General features: G+C 43.9%; 2 protein-coding genes across 9 annotated transcripts in view; one reads left to right on the top strand and one right to left on the bottom strand.

Moving 5' to 3' along the window:
- ZC2HC1B (zinc finger C2HC-type containing 1B) overlaps positions 1-4,403 on the top strand; it is a 46,172-nt gene extending 41,769 nt beyond the window's left edge. Inside the window, exons 7-9 of the mRNA XM_032407747.1 lie at positions 177-261; positions 720-1,948; positions 4,317-4,403. Of these exons, the coding sequence (XP_032263638.1) occupies positions 177-247 (71 nt within the window). The 3' untranslated portion in view covers positions 248-261; positions 720-1,948; positions 4,317-4,403. The remainder of the gene's footprint in view (positions 1-176; positions 262-719; positions 1,949-4,316) is intronic.
- The window catches only part of PLAGL1 (PLAG1 like zinc finger 1), a 109,551-nt gene continuing 90,525 nt past the window's right edge, over positions 2,495-21,520 (bottom strand). For 4 of the 8 annotated variants that reach the window (XM_032407738.1, XM_032407743.1, XM_032407739.1 and 1 more), the window contains 2 exons: positions 9,883-10,366; positions 2,495-4,903 (listed from right to left, as the gene is read on the bottom strand). In XM_032407738.1, coding sequence (XP_032263629.1) covers positions 3,664-4,903; positions 9,883-10,034 — 1,392 coding nt within the window. In that variant the 5' untranslated portion in view covers positions 10,035-10,366 and the 3' untranslated portion in view covers positions 2,495-3,663. Of the gene's footprint in view, positions 4,904-6,400; positions 6,625-9,882; positions 10,367-21,520 lie in introns of those variants that run through there. The other 4 variants (XM_032407744.1, XM_032407740.1, XM_032407745.1 and 1 more) reach the window with 4 other exon arrangements.

Raw genomic sequence — 21,520 nt, 5'->3', positions numbered from 1 at the left:
ATTATTTGGCCCAGGATAGAGACTGAGTACTTGTCTATAGCTACAAAACAAAACAGAACAAAACAAAAAGGAAGAAGAGAAACTTTTGAATCCGATGTGAGGATTTCATAATCATTCCTTTTTTTCTTGCTAATGTTTGCTTTTACATAATAACAAATCTGTTTATGTCTGCAAAGGATTAGCCGTGGACCCTACTTCTGGAGCAAAACTCAGACAAGGATTTGCTAAATCTTCTGAAAAAGATTAACTCCTAGAGGCCAGGTAAGAAAAAAAAAATTAACCTCTAATCCAGGTGTTCCTGATCATCGAATGTGCAAGATACAGTTAGTAAGCCTTTAAGAGAATGAATCCATAGCAAGCAAACCAAAGAGAAATTTGGGTAAGTCTTCAGTTGGGTTAACAAAATGTGTGCTCTTGAAACCTACTCTTTTGTTAAACGTATAGTTTGAAAATGATATTCAGCTTCTGACTGGACTTAACAGGAAAGGGGAATGCGTCCTCATTTTGCCCTGGAAGCTACCAACGTGTCCCTTTTTCCAAACACATTTCCCCCAAAAGGGACAGTTCCCTGAGATAGATACTGAATATCAGGGCTGCTGTGGAGACTTTTTTCTTGATACTGTGAATAGTTTGTTAAAATGTAAAGATGCCTACATTATTTAACTTTCTCAGTGTGGAAACAATGAAGTTCTAAAGTAAATGCCTTTTGTTGTTTTCAGACCGTCTCCCTTTAACTCATCAGCGTGGATGGCTGTGTACCCAGGAATGCCACCTAAGGGGGAAGGAAAGGTGGACGGCTGTTTGTAAGCCCACGATTCTTCTTGAGACATAATGGAGGACAAGTAAAAACCAGATTCACCTTTTCTTCTTCATTACTCTCTTTAAAATTTTCAAAACAATATTAAACAACACATCAACCTGTATGTCAGTGGTTGACTTTTTGTTTTAATTACAGTTAATAGGTTTTTAAAGAAATGTTGCTTTGGTGTTAGAACCTTTTAGGAAAACAGTCTTTGGAGTTTTACTTACTAGCATTATTTACTTAACTAGGAAAATAGTGTTTTACCTAGCTTCAGCCTACATAATGTGAAATCCCGTTTTTGATACTTGCTTCTAATGAACTTTAATCAGTAAGTGTTCCTATTTTAAGTGTCCATCTGTATACCATGAGGAATTGTCTCAGACCAGTGCACACAGCTTTTGGGGAAACACTGCCATGGAGGAACAGTTACAGTAACCCTCCCCTCCTGTGGGAAGGGTGCTCTTAAGTGGACTCAGGTTATTTATTTATCATGGCTGAATCAGAAGCCAGCTGGTTAGTCCACCACTGGTTTATATGGCTCTGTTCCTTTTCTTTGCTGTCCTCAGGGTGAATAAACTCTCTTTGTAGAGTCCTTTATACTTACGCTTTTTTCATTTAAGAACTTTTTTTTTTTTTTTTCTTGACCTCAAGGAATTTCAATTAGGAATTAAGCCATTTTTCCTGTCTAAATTTAAGTAGGAGAATCCCAACCTACTCCCACTTGTAATGCCCCGAACACAACACCTGAAACTCTTAGGATCTGTATTTTGGGGATCTAATGCTGTTTTATGCTCAGGGAAATCAGGTATGTGTCCTGGAATGGACTGAAGACTACTAAGCCACATAAAAGTATTTGTGGAAGCTTCTGTGAATGGATCTTGGGAGATTTCGCTAAGGTGAGCCAGTACTCTCCTTCTCCTCATGCTCTGGCAGATCACCTTCTCTCGGAGAGGTAAGAGCAGATATAGGAATGGAGGTAGGCATCCCCGTGGATTCCTACTTCATGAAGAGGTAACCTTTATCCCTTTGTCTCATTTCCTACCCCCAGGTTAAACTGTACATTAAGGCTCTACCATGTAGGTTCCACATACTACAGCCAAGCCCGGGCCACTTGTCTGCTGCCCATCATGGTCCTCGGCATCACTGGTAAGGGCTGTGGGCCACGGTTTCTCACATTGGCCAATAGGCTTCTTTGATGGGCAGAGGTACTCAAGGCTTCCTTCTCTCCACCCACCCCACCCTCATTAGAGGTGAAACAAAAACAGGCTTGTCAGATTCAAGGGGTCATAATACTTTCTGAAGAAATCCCAATAAGGAATAGGCAAATTTCTAATTTGTATAAAAAATTAATGGTCAGGACCATTATAAAACTGGAACATAGTAGCCCAGGGTAGGCTAAACTCCAGTGGCCAGTACTCTGACATACACATCAGAAATAAATTATTACATAATATTATGGAAAGATCCAAATGTTCTATCACTAGTTTTTAGAAATAAATTAATAGCGCTAGGAACTTAAGCATATGAGCTTCCACCTTAAATCCTAATTTACTCAAAAAAAAAAAAAAAAAAAAAAAGGTAGTACCTAATAGATGCTGAATAGAAGTCAGAATAGTAGTTTCTGTGGGGGAAGTAATGACCAGGAGGGGGCATGAGGGAGCTGGGTAGGGAGCTGGAAATGTTTTCATGAAACTCCATCTACATGGTTACCTGGGTGTAGTTGTATATAAAAATCAGTCAAGTATGCAGGATTTGTAGAGTTTATTATATGTAAGATATATCTTCATATAGAAAGCCTCTAAACACAAAAGAAAGACAAAGGAGCTTTAAAAAAAGGTTAGGTTTTATATTTTTAAAACTCATTAGATACCAAATTCAAGACATAGATTATAGTTACATTGTAAATGTTAACCTTTTTGAATAAAACTAATATTGACTTAAATGATGAATTTAAAATGCATTTATTGGTGATTAAAAATAATAAAGCAGAGTAGTATCTTAAGCCAGACAGAGCAAAGAAAATTCTTGTTTAATATATATATATATATTTTTAAATTCCAGTAATATTTTCTTAAATTCCTGTTAAAAAATATAATCAATATTAAAGTCAGCAAAATGCTTTTTTTGACTGACGCCTGGATTATTTTACCACTTAACCTGGTTACACAGTGATTTTTTTTTTTTCTGTCAGATGTAACTGACAACCAGTTTAGTCTTTAAGATAAATGAAGTGATAACTCACATTGTAGCATCTTGTGGAAAATATTCAAACTACATTTAAAATGCTTTATTAAAATGGAGACGTCTATTATTCCACAAGAAATTGTTTCTGTAAAACTACAGGTTGGCTATGGCAATAGTAACTAAACTACATCCAACCCTGAAGGTAGAAAAATCCCTGAAAAGAAATACACAGCCTAGTTATAATATGCAATATAAAGGTTATTTTCTTATTGTAAAAATTCTCCCATTTTGGAGAAATCCAAACCTTTCCATAGTTCCCTTACTAGGCAGTGCCACATAAAATTAGTTAACATTATTATGATCATGGCTTAACGATTAAATTCAATTTGACAAACACGTATATATAGCAGCCCTCGTTTGGATGTCGGTTATGACAATATTTGCAGTTCCATTTAAAGAACACTTGCTTATTAAATTTGGTACAAAGCATGAACACTCAGGACAGATTGGCACAATACATGCAGTTCGAGAACTCTTCGCATCTCAAGCCAGTCATCACTGAATAAGCCATATTCCCAGTCCTGCTTTCCAAATCTTTCCTTGTATTATTATAACTGATGTTTAAAATGCTTCTTAAAACACCTTTCAGAATAAGAAAAGTATGCTTGAAAAACCAGTCATCTGAATGCATGATGGAAATGAGGCAGGATGGCAGAGCCAGTGCCGGCTGGGAAAACATGGGGGATGGGAGGAAGGGGGAGCTGGCCCAGGCTCATGGTGCTCATGGCTAGTGAGGGATCTTGTTGCTGCTGCCCCAGACAGCCTAACCTATGGGGCAGAGACTCCCCAGGCCCCAGGGTGAGAGGGCTAGTCCCAAAGGCATTTTGGGTAGCAGGCGGGGGCAGCTGCCAGAAGCCCAGCAGGGGGGAAATGTCCAAAGAGGCAGGTATTGTGAGGTTCACAGCATCCGCAGGTAGCTCCTTGGGCAGGTTCACTTTACCAGCACTTCCCTTAGCCAGGTCAAAACCTGGGGTGAGCTTGTGAGGTGACTGAGGCTCTTGCAGAGGCAAGTCCTCAAGCAAATTGATATTGCAAAATCCTTTCGTATCTGTTTTGAGGGGCAGGCTTGCAAGTGGGGAGTATGAGGTAGAACTGGTGTTGTACTTGTGATTCTGGAGGGGTGGGGGAGGAGAGCTAGGAGCGGTTACGGGGTGGAGGGGGGCCAGGGGCTCTGGCAGCGGTTGTACAGGCTGGGAGGTCTGATCCGAGGGGTTGTGGGGGTGGCTGTGTACCTCAGCTGGCAAGCTACTTGCAAGCCCGTTCTGTGCAGGAACTCCTAGAGGGAAAGGAGACAACGGGGCAGCCTTCAACTGAAACTGCGGAGAGATGGAGTGGAAGGTGCTCAGAAGGTCTCCGGCCTGCAGACTCTCTTTCATCAGCTCCTGTGAGTGTGTCTTCTTGGTGTGTCGAGTGAGGTGGTCTTTGCGCCCAAATCTCTGGGCACAAAACTGGCACAGGAAGTCCTTGCAGCCTGTGTGGACCACCAGGTGGCGCCGCACGTCCTTCCGGGTGTAGAAGCATCTCTCGCAGTGGTCGCACTGGTGCTTCTTCTCCTTGGTTCCGCCAGGGGGCTTTTCCTCCGCATGGGCTTTGAGGTGGTCCAGCAGCACTTCTGTGCTCCCTAGCTCCAGGGCACAGACCCCGCAGGTGAGGTCGCCGCTGCTGGCCGCGTGGAGGGCCAAGTGCCTCTTGTAGCCCAGCATGGTGTTGTACTTCTTCCCACACTCCTCACACCCGAAGGCCATCTTGTTGGGGTCATGAGTCTGGAGGTGGTTCTTTAGGTGGTCTTTCCGGTTGAATGTCTTCTCACAGTGGGCGCACTGGTGAGATTTCTGGGGGGAATGGGTAGCCATGTGCCTAGGAGCAGAAGGAAAAATTTTGTAATAGACTCTGTTTTGTCTTAATAGTCAAATGTGTGGGGGGGGCGCCTGGGTGGCTCAGTCGTTAAGCGTCTGCCTTCGGCTCGGGTCATGATCCCAGGGTCCTGGGATCGAGCCCCACATCGGGCTCCCTGCTCGGCGGGAAGCCTGCTTCTCCCTCTCCCACTCCCCCTGCTTGTGTTCCCTCTCTTGCTGTCTCTGTCAAATAAATAAATTAAAAAAAAAAAAAAAGTGTGGGGATGACAGGAAAATGTTAATAGCTTTCCCTAGGTGCTGGCATAAGAGATTTTCATTTAAAAAATAGCTTTTCTGTGTTTTCCAGATTCTACAGATACAGATTATAACTGGAAAAAAAAAAAAAAAAAACCAGGCACTACACTAAAGGTCTAATACAATTTTCGTACCTGTAAAAAAATATTCTTTGAGAACATAGTTTCATCTAGACAAAGATTTCTAAACAAACATTTTTTTTTTTTTTTTTTTTAAGATTTTATTTGACAGCGAGAGACCTAGTGAGAGAGGGAACACAAGCAGGGGGAGTGGGAGAGGGAGAAGCAGGCTTCCTGCTGAGCAGGGAGCCCGATGCAGGGCTCGATCCCAGGACCCTGGGATCATGACCCGAGCCGAAGGCAGACGCTTAACGACTGAGCCACCCAGGTGCCCCCAAACACATATTTTTAAATGTGATTTTCAAGAAGGCTCTTTGGAAGTTACTGAATTTTCAATAGTGACCCAATTTACCTTCTACACAGAACCCCATGCTCCCCTCACATCCCCTTCCCAGATTTTAGGTTATTGTTCCTAAGTATAATTCCTGCTTGGTCTTTACTGATTGAGGCAAAAAGTTCAGGCCTCGGAAATAACACTGAAAAATTTATCCTTACTCTCAGAGAGTGTTCACTTAGACCCAGAACGCCACCCACCCCCCCGGGCGCTGAGCCTGAGCTGCATGCTTATGAGATCCTGACACTTCAGGCTTGGTTGCTCTAGTTAGTGTTCTTCTACCAGCTCTCATGTCAGAGGTGTGCAGCCCCTGGCTCCGGAGGCCTTAAAGACACAATACCTAAAAGAGTTAACTGTCGCAGCGGATGTGAAGCAACCTGTGTTGTACCTGCAAGCCACACGTTGTAATTACGGATGCTGTTTTGGAAGGAAAACTAACATACAGGACTTGGCATTTTATATGATACACTTTATTAAAATGGACCTTTTTAAAGTTTTAAGGATGACTAAAGTTTTCATTGAACTTGGGATTTAAAACCAACAGAGTTTAGATTTTAGGAAATCTGTGGAACTACAACAGAATCGGAACTGTGATGGTTTTCCAGAACTGATCTGTGCTTTACAAATATAAAACGGGTATTCTGAAATTTCAGATCAACTAGGATGATTATGGCTTGTCCCGGAAGCTCAAAGAAAAACTTTCAACTGTTGTAGCAGCTTAGCCCTTCTAGAAAAAGTCCTTTTGAATTACCAGTGAAATTACCAGTGACCTTCAGGAAGTAGGCTGGATCTTGAAGAACTGGAGATGGGGCTGCACGCCTCTGAGATGCAACTGAACTTGTGGCTTTGGATACAAAAGAATTTCTAACAACTCATTTCTGTAAGAAAAGGATTTAAGTCAAAAGTGTACTAATCATACCTTTCACCCAATCTTCTGCCCTAGATTCCTTTTTTTTTCCTGAAGACTTTATTTGACAGAGAGAGACACAGCAAGAGAGGGAACACAAGCAGGGGAGTGGGGGAGGGAGAAGCAGGCTTCCCACCGAGCAGGGAGCCTGATGCGGGACTCGATCCCAGGACCCCGGGACCATGACCTGAGCCCAAGGTAGACGCTTAACGACTGAGCCACCCAGGTGCCCCTTCTGCCCTAGATTCCTGATCCTTTTCTAGAGGTAAACTGGTAAGGGGTCTACAGTAGCCAGTTCAAAAATATAAAGATGAGTTGTCATTTTCTTAAAAATAAAGCAAAACCTTCTATCTCTGCCTCTCTCCCTTTAAAAAAACAAAACAAAACATGAGCTGACTGTGCATGGGACAGGAAGAAAAGGCAGTTGCACCCCCTCGCTCCACGACGCCAGAGCTCAGCATACACACGGGTGTGTACCATGGTACAAACAATGTGGAGGGATGGGAGCCAGTGCACGAGGCATCTGAGAGATGGGAACGGATGCTGGGGCCCTGAGTTCCACATGTACTGAAATACACTGCAGATAGGGTTTTCCAAGCCTAGTTAGAGGGGCAAACAACCCCGTTCTTATACAAACTATCCATAGATCCACCATCAGGAATAGAGGTGAGGGGGAAATGGTTTATAAACTTGGCATTTAAACAATTTTCAATTTGATCCAGTACTAGTGAATAGGGACCCCAGAGCTTTGCCCTGGCTCTTCTATTCCTGCCTCTCTCCCTTGTTTTCTTTGTGGAGGACTGTGATCTGATTCGATTCGATTCCATTTATCGCCCGTGGATAGACAGATTAATGCCAAGTTAACAACTCTGGACTGTCCTACTCATGACTACCTCAACTCTGCTTGAGCAATAATAGCACTTTCCACATTGTACCAGCTGCCATTCCTCTGAATTTTTGACACTCTCCTTTGCCTGGCATCCAGTCTTCCCCCTTTCAATTGATCCCTGACTCCTGCAACAGCCCCAATCTAGAACATGATCAGCTTAGAGCTGAAATTACTTCCACCACTGTTTCCTTCCCTCAACTTCTCTTCCTGCCTCCCAACCGCGAAACCCCCGGTCTCGGTGTGTGCGTCCCCCAGCGCCAAGGGCGGCACCTGGGCCGTGCCAGTGATCTCAGAGCTGCTCAGGGCTGCCTGCTGACATGAAGACTTCCAACCGGCCTTGCCAAATCAGCTTTCCTTCTTGCCTTGGGCTGTTTCCACCTGCTTTCCCCGCTCGCTGTGCTGGGACCCGCGTTCTCTTCTCTAGTGAAGCAAGTTATTTTCTCCAACCTCTGCTTATAAAATGGAGCTTATGGTGCAACGGAGGGAAATGGGAGGGAATGCTGTCCGTTGTAAAGTCTAAACACCAAAAGCCGAGAGCATCCCCACCACCGTGCCCCGCGTCCATCCCATCTCAGACCCGCCGCTTCAGGCCCAGAGGCAACACCGGGCTGGTGGCCGCTGTGGGGCAGGTGCTTCTTGCAGAAAGCGCACTGCTGCCCGCCCGTTTCAGCCTCACTTCACACCGTTCCCTGGGCAAGTTGTCTCCCTTACTCGGAGCCACCACCTACCGGACAGATTGCCCAAGACCTCTTCAGTGCGCCCTACCCCAGTAATCCGCCTAATTCCTGCCACTCCAGTCATCTGTTCGCTCCACTGTCTTCTGCACATACTCCTCTCCTACCCGCGTCTCGGCCCTCACCCACCGCCCGCACGGCCTCACCGCCGGCTGACTGCAGCAAGCTCCGCGTTCGCGTTCGGCGCTCGGGCCCGAAGTACCAAGGCCGCAGAAGCAGCTGGTTGCAAAATAGGAAGGCTTTGCAACAGAATCGGTGCACACAGTAGGCACTCAATACTTACAGATTTATGGCAACTAAATGTTGGCCTATGTACAGAACCCATCTGAATTTTAAATACCTATGCGTTTATAGGCTTATTTTAAAAACTAGATCATATTGCAATCATCTATGACTGTGGTATTCTAAAGGGCCAGGAGCATAATCTAGATCTTTTTAAAAACTTTCAGGTGCCTTCCTCCAAGGGCACTCCAAGATTTAATAATAATGTGGTCCATGTTAATAATACCACTCAGAGGGAAATCCTCTCCAGCCGAATTTTTACTCTCACCTGTGGTAGTCTGAAAGTTGCAGCTCTGAAGTTCATCTCATGAAGATGAAAGGCAAATGACAGATTTCCCTTAACCAGGCATCCAAAGCAGCACACAGTAGTGGGGATTCTGCGTGTGGACCGCATACACAGCACACAACATTCATGCTCAGCTACCGTTCTCAAGACTAGTGCGCAACTGAGGGATGTTATGTAGGTTTTGTCTTTTCTAAGATATAAAACCCTCTGGAGGCAGAAGCTACAGCTCATATATTCATTTCCCTCATGGAAGTGAGCACCTAATTATTCAAGAAATAATTCAGACTAAATGTACGATTTTTTTTTTTTTAAAGGACTGGTCTGCTAAAACAGTACTTTTTACTCTTCTGCGTATCATGGATGCCTTTGAAAATCCAATTAAATGCATATCCTCGACACCTGTATACCCAACAGAATTCCACTTGTTAGGCTGGACAGACTGCTCCTAAGGCGAGAAAAGGCTCCACAAGCTGACACTTGGGAGATGTTCCTTCCTCTCCATCCTCACTGTCAGGACCTGGACTGTCAACTCCTACTTCACATCCATCTACTTGCCTCCTCTCTCTTCTCCAAATTACTATGAACCATCTCTCTAACATCCCAATCAAAATCCTGTTTTTCACTACTTAGACTCAGTAGGATAAATAAACCCTTTAGGACAGCAGAGAAGGCCTGTTAGGAGCGGCTTCCTTTTTTGCCTCCAGTCGGAGCTTCCCCAGAAGCTCCTCTGTGTCCACCTTCTGGTCATTCTTTACGTCACAGCCTGAGACTACCTGTCTGAGAAGCCCTGACAGTGCTCCTCAAGTCGCGGACAACAGCCCCCTCCAGCTGCGTAGCTCTGTCAAAGAACTTCCGTTGCATTTTGTGTTTGCATGACTCTCTCTCCAGCATGGGTCTTTTCGTCTTGTCTGTTTTTATGCCTGGCATATCGCAGGACCCCAGGAAATACTTGCTGAAAGAATGAACTGACGCTACGTGCAAAACTGGCACAGAAAACCACAGTAAACAGTGGCATGTAAGGGCTAACGTGCATCCACATCCTGCATCCCTTTTCCCTTGCGGTGTCTGGCCGGAGGGCTAGCTGAGCCATTTAAAGGTATGTGTAAAAGTGCATACCTTTTCTAGAGCCTCTCACCTCATTAATTTATATCTGGAAATGAAGGCTTTGCCACAGTCTGGCTGCAAGCACTTGTAAGGTCGCTCCCTGGAGTGGGAATAATTGTGGATAGTGAACTTCTCCAGGGTGAGGAACGTCTTGCCACATAATTGGCAGGGATAGGTGGCCATGGGCTTTACTTCTCACACCTTCCTTTTCAGATGCGCTGACCAAATGCTGTGCCATTTAGGCACAAATGGAGGGACGGTGCTGAGCACATGAGCGGAGCCACGGTGGCCTGAGCTCCAGAGCAGGGGAGAGGCCGCGCCGTGGGCCTGGCCTGGATCTACCCAGATATGGGCCTCTCAGTTACCATGAGCCTTGCTTCCTGCTTTCCCACATCCCAATTTATATATGCAGTCTCGGGCTGGGAGGACAATGCCGGAGGCACAGGTGCGGCTCCAGGGGCAGAAAGATGATCCGCATCACTAGCGCGGGCGCGTGTTCTGGATCACGAGACCGTCTGCGGAGAGAAGAGGAACAGAGGAACAGTTTTCTGGTATTAGCCGTTTGAAAACAGTGCTCTTCCTCCCCTCCCAGTTCAGCATCAACCACCCAGAACCAGCACGCTTCTTTAAATGGGTCCAGTGCAGCACCCACGTCCCCCTCCTCCCCGTGCGCTCCCACAGGTCTCTCCGCACTCAAGTCCTCAGGGGTGAGGAGGCCAGCACGGTGTTTGGACGGGGCACGAAGCACACTTTCCCTTCCCCAGAGACCACTAGTTCCATAGACACGGTATTAGCTACTTCAGATCATGACTTCAGGTCAGTGGGAGACTCAGTCGGCCAAGTCAAAGAAAAAAATAAATAACTCCCCTGTGCATTCGAATGTTTTACTGCTATGGAAACAAAAATCATCTCTGCTTATTCAAACTGTGGGCTATTCGTCTTCGCTCGTTGTTAGCACAACATACATTGTTTATCACACCTGTTTAAACTTCCACGGGATGAGATGAAATAATTTGTATACATCCAAGTTAATTTGTTTGCAAGGTTACCAGGCTGAAGGTCTCAACTCTAGGATGCCAACAAAATGTGAATAAAGCTAGTTTATTAGCTCGCTGATGTGGGGCCTGCGGAGGGGAAACAAAATATTCCCACGGAAACAACAGTGGCCCAGGCTGCGGTCAGAGGCGTAGGTAGCATCCCCTAGTGAACTGTTCTCCTAATCTCTTCCCCTCTGCTTTATGGGGACATTTCCTGATTCCCGAGCCCCACCCTGGAGGGCCAACTACTTGTTCGCAGGCCACTTCCAGGAGGTGGGCCTGCTGCCTTCTCAATCTCAACCTGTCTCAAACCAAAACTGTCACCACCCTTCCAACCCGGGCCAGTCCCCCAAAGCCAGGCCCTTCTGCTTCTACCGGCGGACCATCACGTGAGGAGGCGGACGTCGCAGGCGGTCCTGAACAACGCAGTAAAACCCTGACTACCTAGAATCCTGTGCTTTTCTAGAGAGAGTAATTCTCAGGCAAGTGGATACTAACCTTTCAAGTGCCAATACTTAAAAAAAATTAGAGTACTATATGTTTACATTAAACACCCTGGGGTAGCTTTTGTTTGCAGACCAGCCTTTTCTGAGCTTTGCCAAGGAAGCCGAGCGCTGGGCGGGAAAGGGACCAATCACAGCAGGTCTTCAAGTGCCTGTTCGGTGCAGGCATTCATTGACCGCCCAGTCTTTAGAGTTGCTCTTTATTGTTAAAAGTTAATTATTACTTACCTTTTCACAGTTACTTTCAGATCGGAAAGCTGGAGCCTAGCTAGGTGAAATTTTATTGTAATAACAGTGGAAGCCTCTTTAAACATACCGGCTCACAGCACATGTACACAGAGAAACTGACCTTCCTTTTCTAATGGGCAAAAATTTCAGCAAACTTCTTGTGTTCCTCATCAGCTAGCTCAGATGCTTTCAGTGTCTGGTCAGAGCTCACAAGGAGCCAGCACCAGGCAGATACCCCTCACCGAGGTGCCCCACCTGCCTGGAACCCTCAGAGCTGACGTGCGTACTTTGACCTGAAGCTTCAGCACTGATCCAAAGCTGGGATGTGGCCATTCTCAGCCAGCATCTTGGCACCAAACCTTCCTTCTGAGGGCAGCACGCACATACCTTGTTCCTCTGTCACCAAGTGTGACTTGAACTGAGCCCCTCTTCCCCAACTCCTTGTGCCCTCACAGTATCGCCATTCATGCCCGAGGCCCTCCTCTGGGCATCTCCAACAACTGTGGCCACAGACAGAAGGACTCCTTCCAGGAATGCTATCCCGTGTGGCCGAGTTTTTGCTGCCAGGTCTCATGATGTGTCCTACTTCTCATCCAGCCCAAGTCCGGCTGTAATACTGGCCCAGCTATAAAAGCCATAGAATTTATCATCATCATTAAATATACGCATTCACTCGAAATTGCTGTGTTCTTTCCAGGTCTATCAAAAAAGATTAAAATGTGTGCACAGTATAAAGTTTGAAGTTCATCTTTTCCTTGTTCTCATTACAGCGGAACTCAAAATAGCACCAGTCCCTCAGGAGAAGAGCTGGCTTGGTGGGGGGATTTTCTCTCCCTTCCACCAATCCCCTGCAGAGACACTTCTTTCAGCTTTGCTCACTAAATTCATTCTCCCCGCTCTTGCTTTATGAGAGATGACCAGTATGTCCCAGAGAACTTTCTGTGATGACGGAAATGTCACATACCTGATGGCTACTAAACACACCAAATGTGACACCGAGAAATTGAAATTTTGTTAAAATAGCCCCATGTGGCTGGTGGTTGCTGTACTAGGTAGCACAGCTCCATTTCACGCTCAAGGTTCTGCTTCCCTTTCCTTCAGGCCCAACTGTGCTGCTGATTCACCCTCAGGTGTTGCCCTGAAGCGTGGGAGGGTGTATGTAGAACGAGTCTCTTGTTCTGTGAATACCCTGGAAAGACTCCCCGGTTCAGATTCTAGCCTGCCCATTGGTTCACTACATCTTGAGTGTGTTTCCTCATTTGTGACACCACCTGATGCTTATAATGGGCTGTTGGGGACAACCAACGGGAACAACAGGGATCTGAAATACGCGGGAATCTAAAAACACACCACACAAATATAGGTTGTTTATGAAACACTGGGATTAAAAGTAGAAGCCATCAGCTGCACAAGTGGCCCAGGGTTCAAGCGGCTCCGCTATGGATACGAGAGAAAAACACACGTTCCCTCCCTCTGCATAACCCACCATCCGTTACTCACAGTGGGAGGAACACACATGCTCACACATGCAGAAAAGACCTATGACGTTGCAGGTAAAAATTAGTATTCTTTGTTTCTCAACAGGTACCAGCTTTGGCTGACAGCTTACCAACACACCAAGAATACAAAGGAAAAGTAAGATCTATTCAATTTAGACTTAAAAAAAAAGTACCTGCCCTTCAGCACTAAATAAAATTTTCCCAGATCCGCTTTCCGGCCACTTCCCTAGATTCCAAAGTCCGACAGTCATGGACATCATTACCTACATTTTCCTTGGCTTGGCCCTTCAAAGATGGTGTTTATATAATCAGGGATTTTTAGACATGGCACATTTTATTAAACGTGACACACATTTCCTACCTGTGTTCCCCCACGGAACTTTCAAAGAACAAATGTCACTTAAACATTTTTATACATATTTAACTTACTTCATGAATGTCTTTTCCCAAGACTTTGTGTGTTTTAGGTCTGTGTGTTAAATACACCTAGGCCAGTACTAAGTGCAAAGTTGATCCTTAAATGTTGAACTGAATTAATTGTGTGATAATGAACACTCTTTAATTTCTTCAGGGAGCCTTTTTTAATGATGAATTCAAATTCACAAATGGTTTTAATGTTTCATTCACCATAACTGTGTATTTCATTAATGTGGACCTTCAAATATAAATATTTACACTGTTTTCATGATATTATCACAAACTCCTATAAAAATAGTCTTTCTCAACAGACTATAAATTCATTGTGGCTGAGGATCAAAGCTCAGCTATTTTTAAAAAAATAAACCGTGTGGATAATACAACGTCCCCCATCACCACGTACATGACCAGTACTGGCTGGCTGGCTGCCGCTGATTCCAATCTTTGGTTGAAACCTGATGCGCTTTCTGGCCACATCCTTAAAACAGACTTGTGATTAACTTTCTATTATCTGGCAAACCACCAACAATCCTAACAGAGAACTGACAAAGGGATGGTCCTGATGATAATCAGTCTATTCTGTGACTTGACATACAGATTGCATTTGAGTCTTAAATATGGTAATTTTTCAACACCTGTCACCCTGGAGAGATAGTAAGTCTTCCCCCAAAACATCTCAGGACATAATTTTCAATCCTCTTGATTCTAAAAATACTGAGTGAGTGATACAGATCTGCCAGTATGCCAAAGAAGGCTTGTGCCATCTGCTTCATTCTGTTCATGCTGATTATTTTGGGGATGAGTGAGGATCAGATTGGAATAAGAACATATATATATGGCAACAGCTAGGAAAGACTGTGTTCCCTGAGAGCGGGTGGTATACGATGGTAGAGGTCAGAGCACAAGTGTAGTTCTAGGATGTCCCCAGTGCTGCGTAACACAATCAGCTAATGGGGGACGACAAATGTTCTACAACATTCTCAAAATAAACTATGACTTCTGGCTTCTATTTCCATTGTGCTGAGTGACACAATGCAAGGCCCATTTCTGAGAGGAAACTGAATTTCCATTTTTAATCTTCTAACATGGGTACTCTAAGCTCTTTTTTTGACTCCATTCATCACCATTCTTTGTGGATAAGAAGGTTCTGCTCCAAACATTTTCCTGTGTCTCATACTCCCATAACTTGGGATTGTCTTTATATAAATGTGTTAAAAAATTTATATAAATTTTATATAAATGTTTTTATAGAAATGTGTTAAAAACCAGTTTAACCAGTTTCTGTTTTCTTCTTATACTCACAAAATATGAAACAGCCAATCATGGAGCAGGGTGGGCGGAAGTTCATGGCTTATTTGGCTCTAGGAGCCCTCTAGAGAGGGTGCTTCTCTTAGTATCAGTTCTTTGAAGGACTTTGGTAGCAAGTTTCTAATATCAACAGAAAAACTATCCAGAAACATCAGCAAGATAAAATGATTCTCAGAACCCCTAGATAGTTATTTCTTACCACACACAAGCACCGTAAAATCTGGTAGGTATTGTATCTGAGCGAGTATGGCAGACGAGTAGGGGCTCAGTGTATGTCTAATCAGCAAAACAGGTGCTCACGGGGCAGGACTAACTTGGTTGAGGATAACAGATGTGAGGCCTTGATAAGTACCTTACCAGATGGCCATGGCTAGGTTTTCACTCTTAACTTAGAGCAGGGGTTTGTAAGTGGCTGTGAATTCTCTGAAATTCTCTGCAAGATCAGGAGGCATGTATATTGGAGTTCTTATGGGGAGAGGGACCAAAGCTTTCTTCAGATTTGCTAAGGATTCCAAGATTCAAACAGGTTAAAGGCCACTGACTTAGATGAAAACAGAAAAAAACAAACAAACCAACCCTCTAGCTGCTCTTAACTCAGTGTGTTCACCAAGTCATTGAGATTTCCTAATCCACGGGCCATATATTTTGTGTCTTAATCACTGCATTTTATCAGGTTAGAGTAAAAGAAAAACCAAAAAAGATTCTATAATTATGTCCTTCTGAAATTCAAGCAGTAAACAACTTGTACAAATTTCATTTCAAATATGACTGTGGGGGAGGCACCTGGCCGGCTCATGTCAGTATAGCACGCGACTGTTGATCTCAGGGTCTTGAGTATGAGCCCCACGGTGGGCACAGAGATTACATAAAAAATTTAAAACTTTAAAAAATAGATTAAAAATTATGACTACAGATGATAACTATCACGTAAGACAGGCCTGCCTTCTGCCTAAAGGGCAGACTACCCTCAAAATCATAGGGGCTCATTTGTCAGCACCTTGAAAAATCTTTTATATGAAAAATGTCTGCATGTATTTATCCTCAATAAAGTACTAAGATGTCATCACTGAAATCCACTAACACGTGAGCTGACAGCACCTGGGATGAACTCAAGCTGGATCCACAAGGCCTGACACCCTGCCGTGTCTGCACACCTCTTTCCTACAAAGGCTCAAAGGCAGCCAAGATGCAAGTCAACCCACTTGCTCTTTCCTTACTGTGCCACGTTCTGTCACGCCTCTGTGTTTTCCACACGACACCCCTTCCTAGAATGTTCTGCCACTCCTGCCCACCTGGCCAACTCTTCCTTCTCGCCATCACTCGCAGGCAGAGGAATGAGCTCTTTGTCTGCTTGGGGAGATGGTGAACCTGGGAGGAAGCAATTAGAAAGTCTAGCTGAAACCCGGGGGGGCTTGGGCTAAGGAGGTTGTGGTGGAGATAGAAGTAGCTCACTGAAAACCATTGCTAAATTAGAAAGAGCAAAACCGGTTTGATGAAAATCTACCTCCACAAAAAGTTCTTCTGTGTTCCCTCCAGAACTACTTATTCAACAGCCTATTAGACATCTCCACCTTAAGGCGTCTGAGACCATGTGTTCTCCGTGGCGGGAAGCACCGACTGCCCCTGTGTTTTGCCCTGGGGGGTCGCCACCCGCCACCTGGAGCAGTCTCCCCACCAACCTGCTGAACAATCAGGTTTGCTGCCTGCTGACTTTTAAACTGTTACCTTGAGAGACTTAACTTTGTTAACTCAGTGACTAAGCTCTTATTTTCTTGGAAACAAGGCCTAAAATAAACAAGAAAGCCAAAGTGACTTATGTATCTAATATTCAGAGAGCAAAGTAATGAGAAAGCTCTCTGGTTGATTACACCACAGTTTTAGAACATCAAATCTATGCACTAGACAGAAAATGTCAGTAAGGACAGGGTGCGAACTTTCTATTTGCAGATAGTTGAGTAAGGTCTAGTTAAAGATGGCAAATTGAGTAAGTGTGTGGCTCCAGTCTCTCCTGAAACTCTACTAAAACAATATTGAGATTTTTCAAAAACACTGCCAAAGATAACAGAAGAGGAGAAAACTGCAACAAAATGCTGGGAGCTGGAAAGCAGGGAAACAAGCAATAACTGGCTTTGCTGTCCTCAGAAAGCTCAAATCTAAGCCAGTAATGAAAAGCTATGGGGCAACCTGATTTACCCTGCGGAACCCATCAAGAGACTCAGAAATGTGGGCACTAGGTAACTCTGGAGAGGAGGTGAGAGTGGGTATAAGAACAGAAAGAGTGGGAATGTCTGCTGGTGAAGCATGCAGCCCTCTGACCCCCTCCCAGTAGAGGGTCTGAGGGTGGCGCACTCTGCTGAAACAAGGGACTTCAGTGGAAGTCTGCACACTTGCCCTGTCTGGCTATCGGAACACTGGCGATCAGGCCCATCCCCTCCAGGAGACTGAAGGAGTCTTCTCTGGGAAAGCTGAGCAGCCCAAGAGAAAACTGATTACAAAGACAAATGGCAGTCCCCAGGTTTACCTGCATTAACCCACAACAAGCCCTATTTTAAGTATACAAAGCTTCCATCAGCCTTTTAATGGCTCCACTCATAAATCAGCAGACAGCTGAGGATCAGAAGAAAGCATCTAATAAGAAAAACTGACACAGAATAAATAGAAAAAAGCAGTTAGGATAAAGATGATGACGACTCTATGGGGCAAAGAAAACTATAAATAAACAACTATAAATACGAAAGAGAGCGAGCGAGATCCCTAAAAGAACTATAAAACACATACATACACACACAGAGATATTTTCAAGAAAACAACAGAAAAGGCAGTAGCAAGGGCAAGACCGAGGGGCAGGGATTTGAGTCACACTTGCTGGGGGAGCATCTGAGAATCTACAGAAACTCATCTGATGATTCTTAGGCAACTTTATGTTTGCCAATGTGGCTTCTTTTGAGGGCACCTGCTAATTTTATGTGTTTGCTCCTCCTGATGTTCACTAGTGATTAACACCATGAAGCAACCCTTTATAAACCAGCTAATATAACCCAGAGACTAACAATAAAATCATTCAAAGCTTAAATGGTCAAAAAATGCACTGTTAGACAAAAAACAGAAAAGAGGAGATTATTTTTAAGGTAATGAAACAGCTGACTATCTTCATCATATGATAAAGGTACCTATTAAATACTGCACCTTGTTAAACATTTGTACTAGAATGGCCCTACAGTAAAGCTATAAAGAGATGAAAGATATAAAATTGGAAAGGAATAGATCTTTATTTATAGATGACTGTCTACACAGAACTCCAAAGAATCCACACACAGAATAATAGAAAGTTCGGCAAGATATTTAGTTATAAAAATCAAAATACAAAATCAACTGTATTTCTAAATGCCAGCAAACAGAAATATAATTAAAAATACCATATACATTTGCCACAAAACAAAGGTATCTAGGAATAAATCTAACCACAAAGGTACCATATATTTATGGAGCAATTTTAAAACTATACTGAAATACGTTATAGAAGACCTAAATAAATGGAAAAATATACCATGTTCACAAATAGGGAAATACAGATAGAATTATTGTAACACTGTCAGTTCTTTCCATATTGATATATTAATTCAGTGAAGTGCTAGCAAAAATTCAACAGGGTTCTTCATTAGAACCCTGATCATTCTAAATTTTATATGGAAAAGGAAAAGTCCAAGAAGAGCCAAGAACTTCCTAGCCTACTAGATCATACTCATCATCATACAAACAGACCATGGTATCTCCCAAAGAAAAAGGTAAGAGATAATGGATAAGGTTTTTGTTTTTGTTTTTAAAGCTACCATAATTAATGCAGTATGACATACTAAGGCACAGGATTAGACAAGTGGACCAATCGAGTAGAATGAATAGCCAAGAAACAGACCCACCCTTGTATGGAAACAATATATGACAGGGTTTGGACAGCAATCACTGGGGAGAGAATAGACTACTTAATAATTGCTTATCCATGTGGAAAATAAGGAAATTGGATTCCCATCATGCACCATATTAAAAATTCTAGACAGATTACAGGCTTAATGTTTAAAACCAAACTTTAAAACTTCAGGCAAGAATAAAAAATAAAAAAAAAAAACATTTCACAGAAGGGGGAGCTCAGATAACTAATATACAAACGAAAATATGCACAATTTTATCCAGGTGAGATTTCTTGGTCCATCATTAAAACAATTTCCTTATACTTTTCTACTCCATGGGACTGCCTTTTTTTTTTTTCTTTTGTCACATACTTACCACATCTGACATTTTCTGTTTTATTTTTTAACACCCATCCACCCACCCACAAAAACACACTGGAATGCAATTCAATTTTTAAACCAACCACATCGGGGGCGCCTGGGTGGCTCAGTTGGTTAAGCGACTGCCTTCGGCTCAGGTCATGATCCTGGAGTCCCTGGATCGAGTCCCGCATCGGGCTCCCTGCTCGGCAGGGAGTCTGCTTCTCCCTCTGACCCTCCCCCCTCTCATGTGCTTGCTGTCTCTCATTCTGTCTCTCTCAAATAAATAAATAAAAAATCTTAAAAAAAAAAAAATAAATAAACCAACCACATCGGCAAAATATTAGAAAGTCAGGCAAAACCAAATAATGCCTTGTGAGAGTGAGAGAGACAATATACAAGACTAGAGTCATGGACAGACATTCAAAGATGCTCTTCCTTAGGGATTAACACTCTACAAAGATTTATGCCTGATAAAAAGTGAAAATAATTATCAGAATTCAAGGTGGATAAAGAACACAGTTGTCTAAGTTGTGATCATCTCTTGACTGAGAGATCAAGAGAGGTTTCATGGAGAAGCCAAAGTTAAAGCTGAGCCTGAAAGTTTACCAAGTGCTTAAGTGGGGAGGTGGTCTATTTCAGGCCAAGGGAATGAATCAGCCTAGGACACTTGAAAATAAGTAGTTCAGTATGACTGGAATCTGAGGCAAATATGGGAGCACTGTGGACAAACAGGCCAGAAAGGGAGGCAAAGGCCAAATCATGAAGGTTCAGGGATATACTGCTTCATTCCACTAGGGTAAGGTGGGTTTTGTTGTAATACTTAAGTAGATTGACCAATCTATTTAGTCAAATCTAGCACTAACTCTGAGTTTACGTGTTAGTGTGGAGTGAAGGAGGTGGAAAGAGAAGAGGTAGAAGGAAGTAGAGAATGCCAACAAAACACTGTCTCCACAAGAATGGGAAGAAACACTGGGAAGGGCATAAGCATAGGAATCTATCAAGAAAATGGAGAAGAGCCAAACCACAAGCAAGGAAAACCCAGGACTGATACCAAGGCACTGGGCAACAGGAACTCATTATTAATAAGCACCAGACTTGTGATCAGATCATACTTTGTGACAATAATTACGGCAGAAATGTGGAAGATATACCGGAGAGTGGTGAGACCAGAGGTACCGAGACCATCCTGCCTTCCGCCACATCCCCGAAGAGGTAACAGTGACCTGGAAGGAAGAGAGGGCAGGCTGAAAGGACACTTGGTAAACAGACTAGTTAGATTAGGATTTAGGTTAGGTCACAGGAAAGAGGTGTCTGTGGTGGTGGAGAAGGAAAGGAAGGAGGAGTCCCAGAAGAAAAGTCCAGCCAAACATGCGCATGGGGAGCTTCGTTTTTGACCTCTTATCCTTGCGCAGGGGCCCCACTAATGCTCTCTGCATCGCTCTGGTGTGGTCTATGCGCCCTGCCCAGGCGGGCACTAGTTTCAGACCTCTTCAATCTAATGGTGCCTAATGGGCACGGAGGCCAGCGAGGAGACCGACGGCATGAAGGAGGAGCTGAGGCTCTTTTCTAGACCAAACACAGCGAATGAGACCCTTTGGCTACAGGGAAGTGGACACCATTCTGAATCTGGCTTCTGTAAGTGACTCTGTACGTTACTCGGAGCTCTACATGGGTGGCCTCAGATCCTGTCATTAAGCCCACATGCTCAACTTTGATCACCAATGTTTGTCCTTCCCAGCATCATTTGGTAAAGTGGGTTGTCCTGGGGGTGAGGAGGAATTTGTTTTCTTTATGGCAGACTGTAGCTAAATCGATTTTCCCTTAGGATATCTATTCTGCCTTGCGGAACAGGGCGGAAGCAGGCTTGTGGGGACAAGTAATTCTTAGAGGTTCCAAGAGCAGAAGAAGCCTTCTGCTGCTAAATTCCCCTACTTCTCTTGGGTACGAGAGTGTAGTGACAAGTCTGTGGCGATAAAAATAAGCAGAATGAGAATCTGCATTTAAAAAACGGGATGTTTCAAAATAATTTCTAGATGGTTACAGTATAAAACAGGACCCCAGCAGCTCAAAACCCCTATTTGGTTGCCCCGTCTAGTAGGAGAAAGTAGGCTTTTTTACAGGTGGGAACCTTTCTTTGTCACAATGTGTTTAGCGGACTGAAGATCTATGTAACTGATTTAATAGTCAAGGCAAACCACGGAGTCTATATGGACTGGGGTGAGGAAGGTGGGAGGAGAAGAGGTAGAAGTAAGGAGAGGGCACCTCTAGGCCTCTGTGTCCACTGAAACCAGAGGAAGCCCCAAGAAGCAACAGAAAAGGCAGAAACCCAGGAACACGAGCCTCAAAGGACCACGGAAGACCAAGAGAAGCCACACTACCCAGGGGAAAGGACTGCTGCCCAGGGAGCCA

Source organism: Phoca vitulina, unplaced genomic scaffold, assembly GCF_004348235.1.
Source record: "Phoca vitulina isolate PV1807 unplaced genomic scaffold, GSC_HSeal_1.0 scaffold9, whole genome shotgun sequence".
Classification (NCBI taxonomy): Eukaryota; Metazoa; Chordata; class Mammalia; order Carnivora; family Phocidae; genus Phoca; species Phoca vitulina.
The sequence above is the reverse complement of the archived record's forward strand: the minus strand, read 5'-3'. Positions and strand labels throughout refer to the sequence as shown.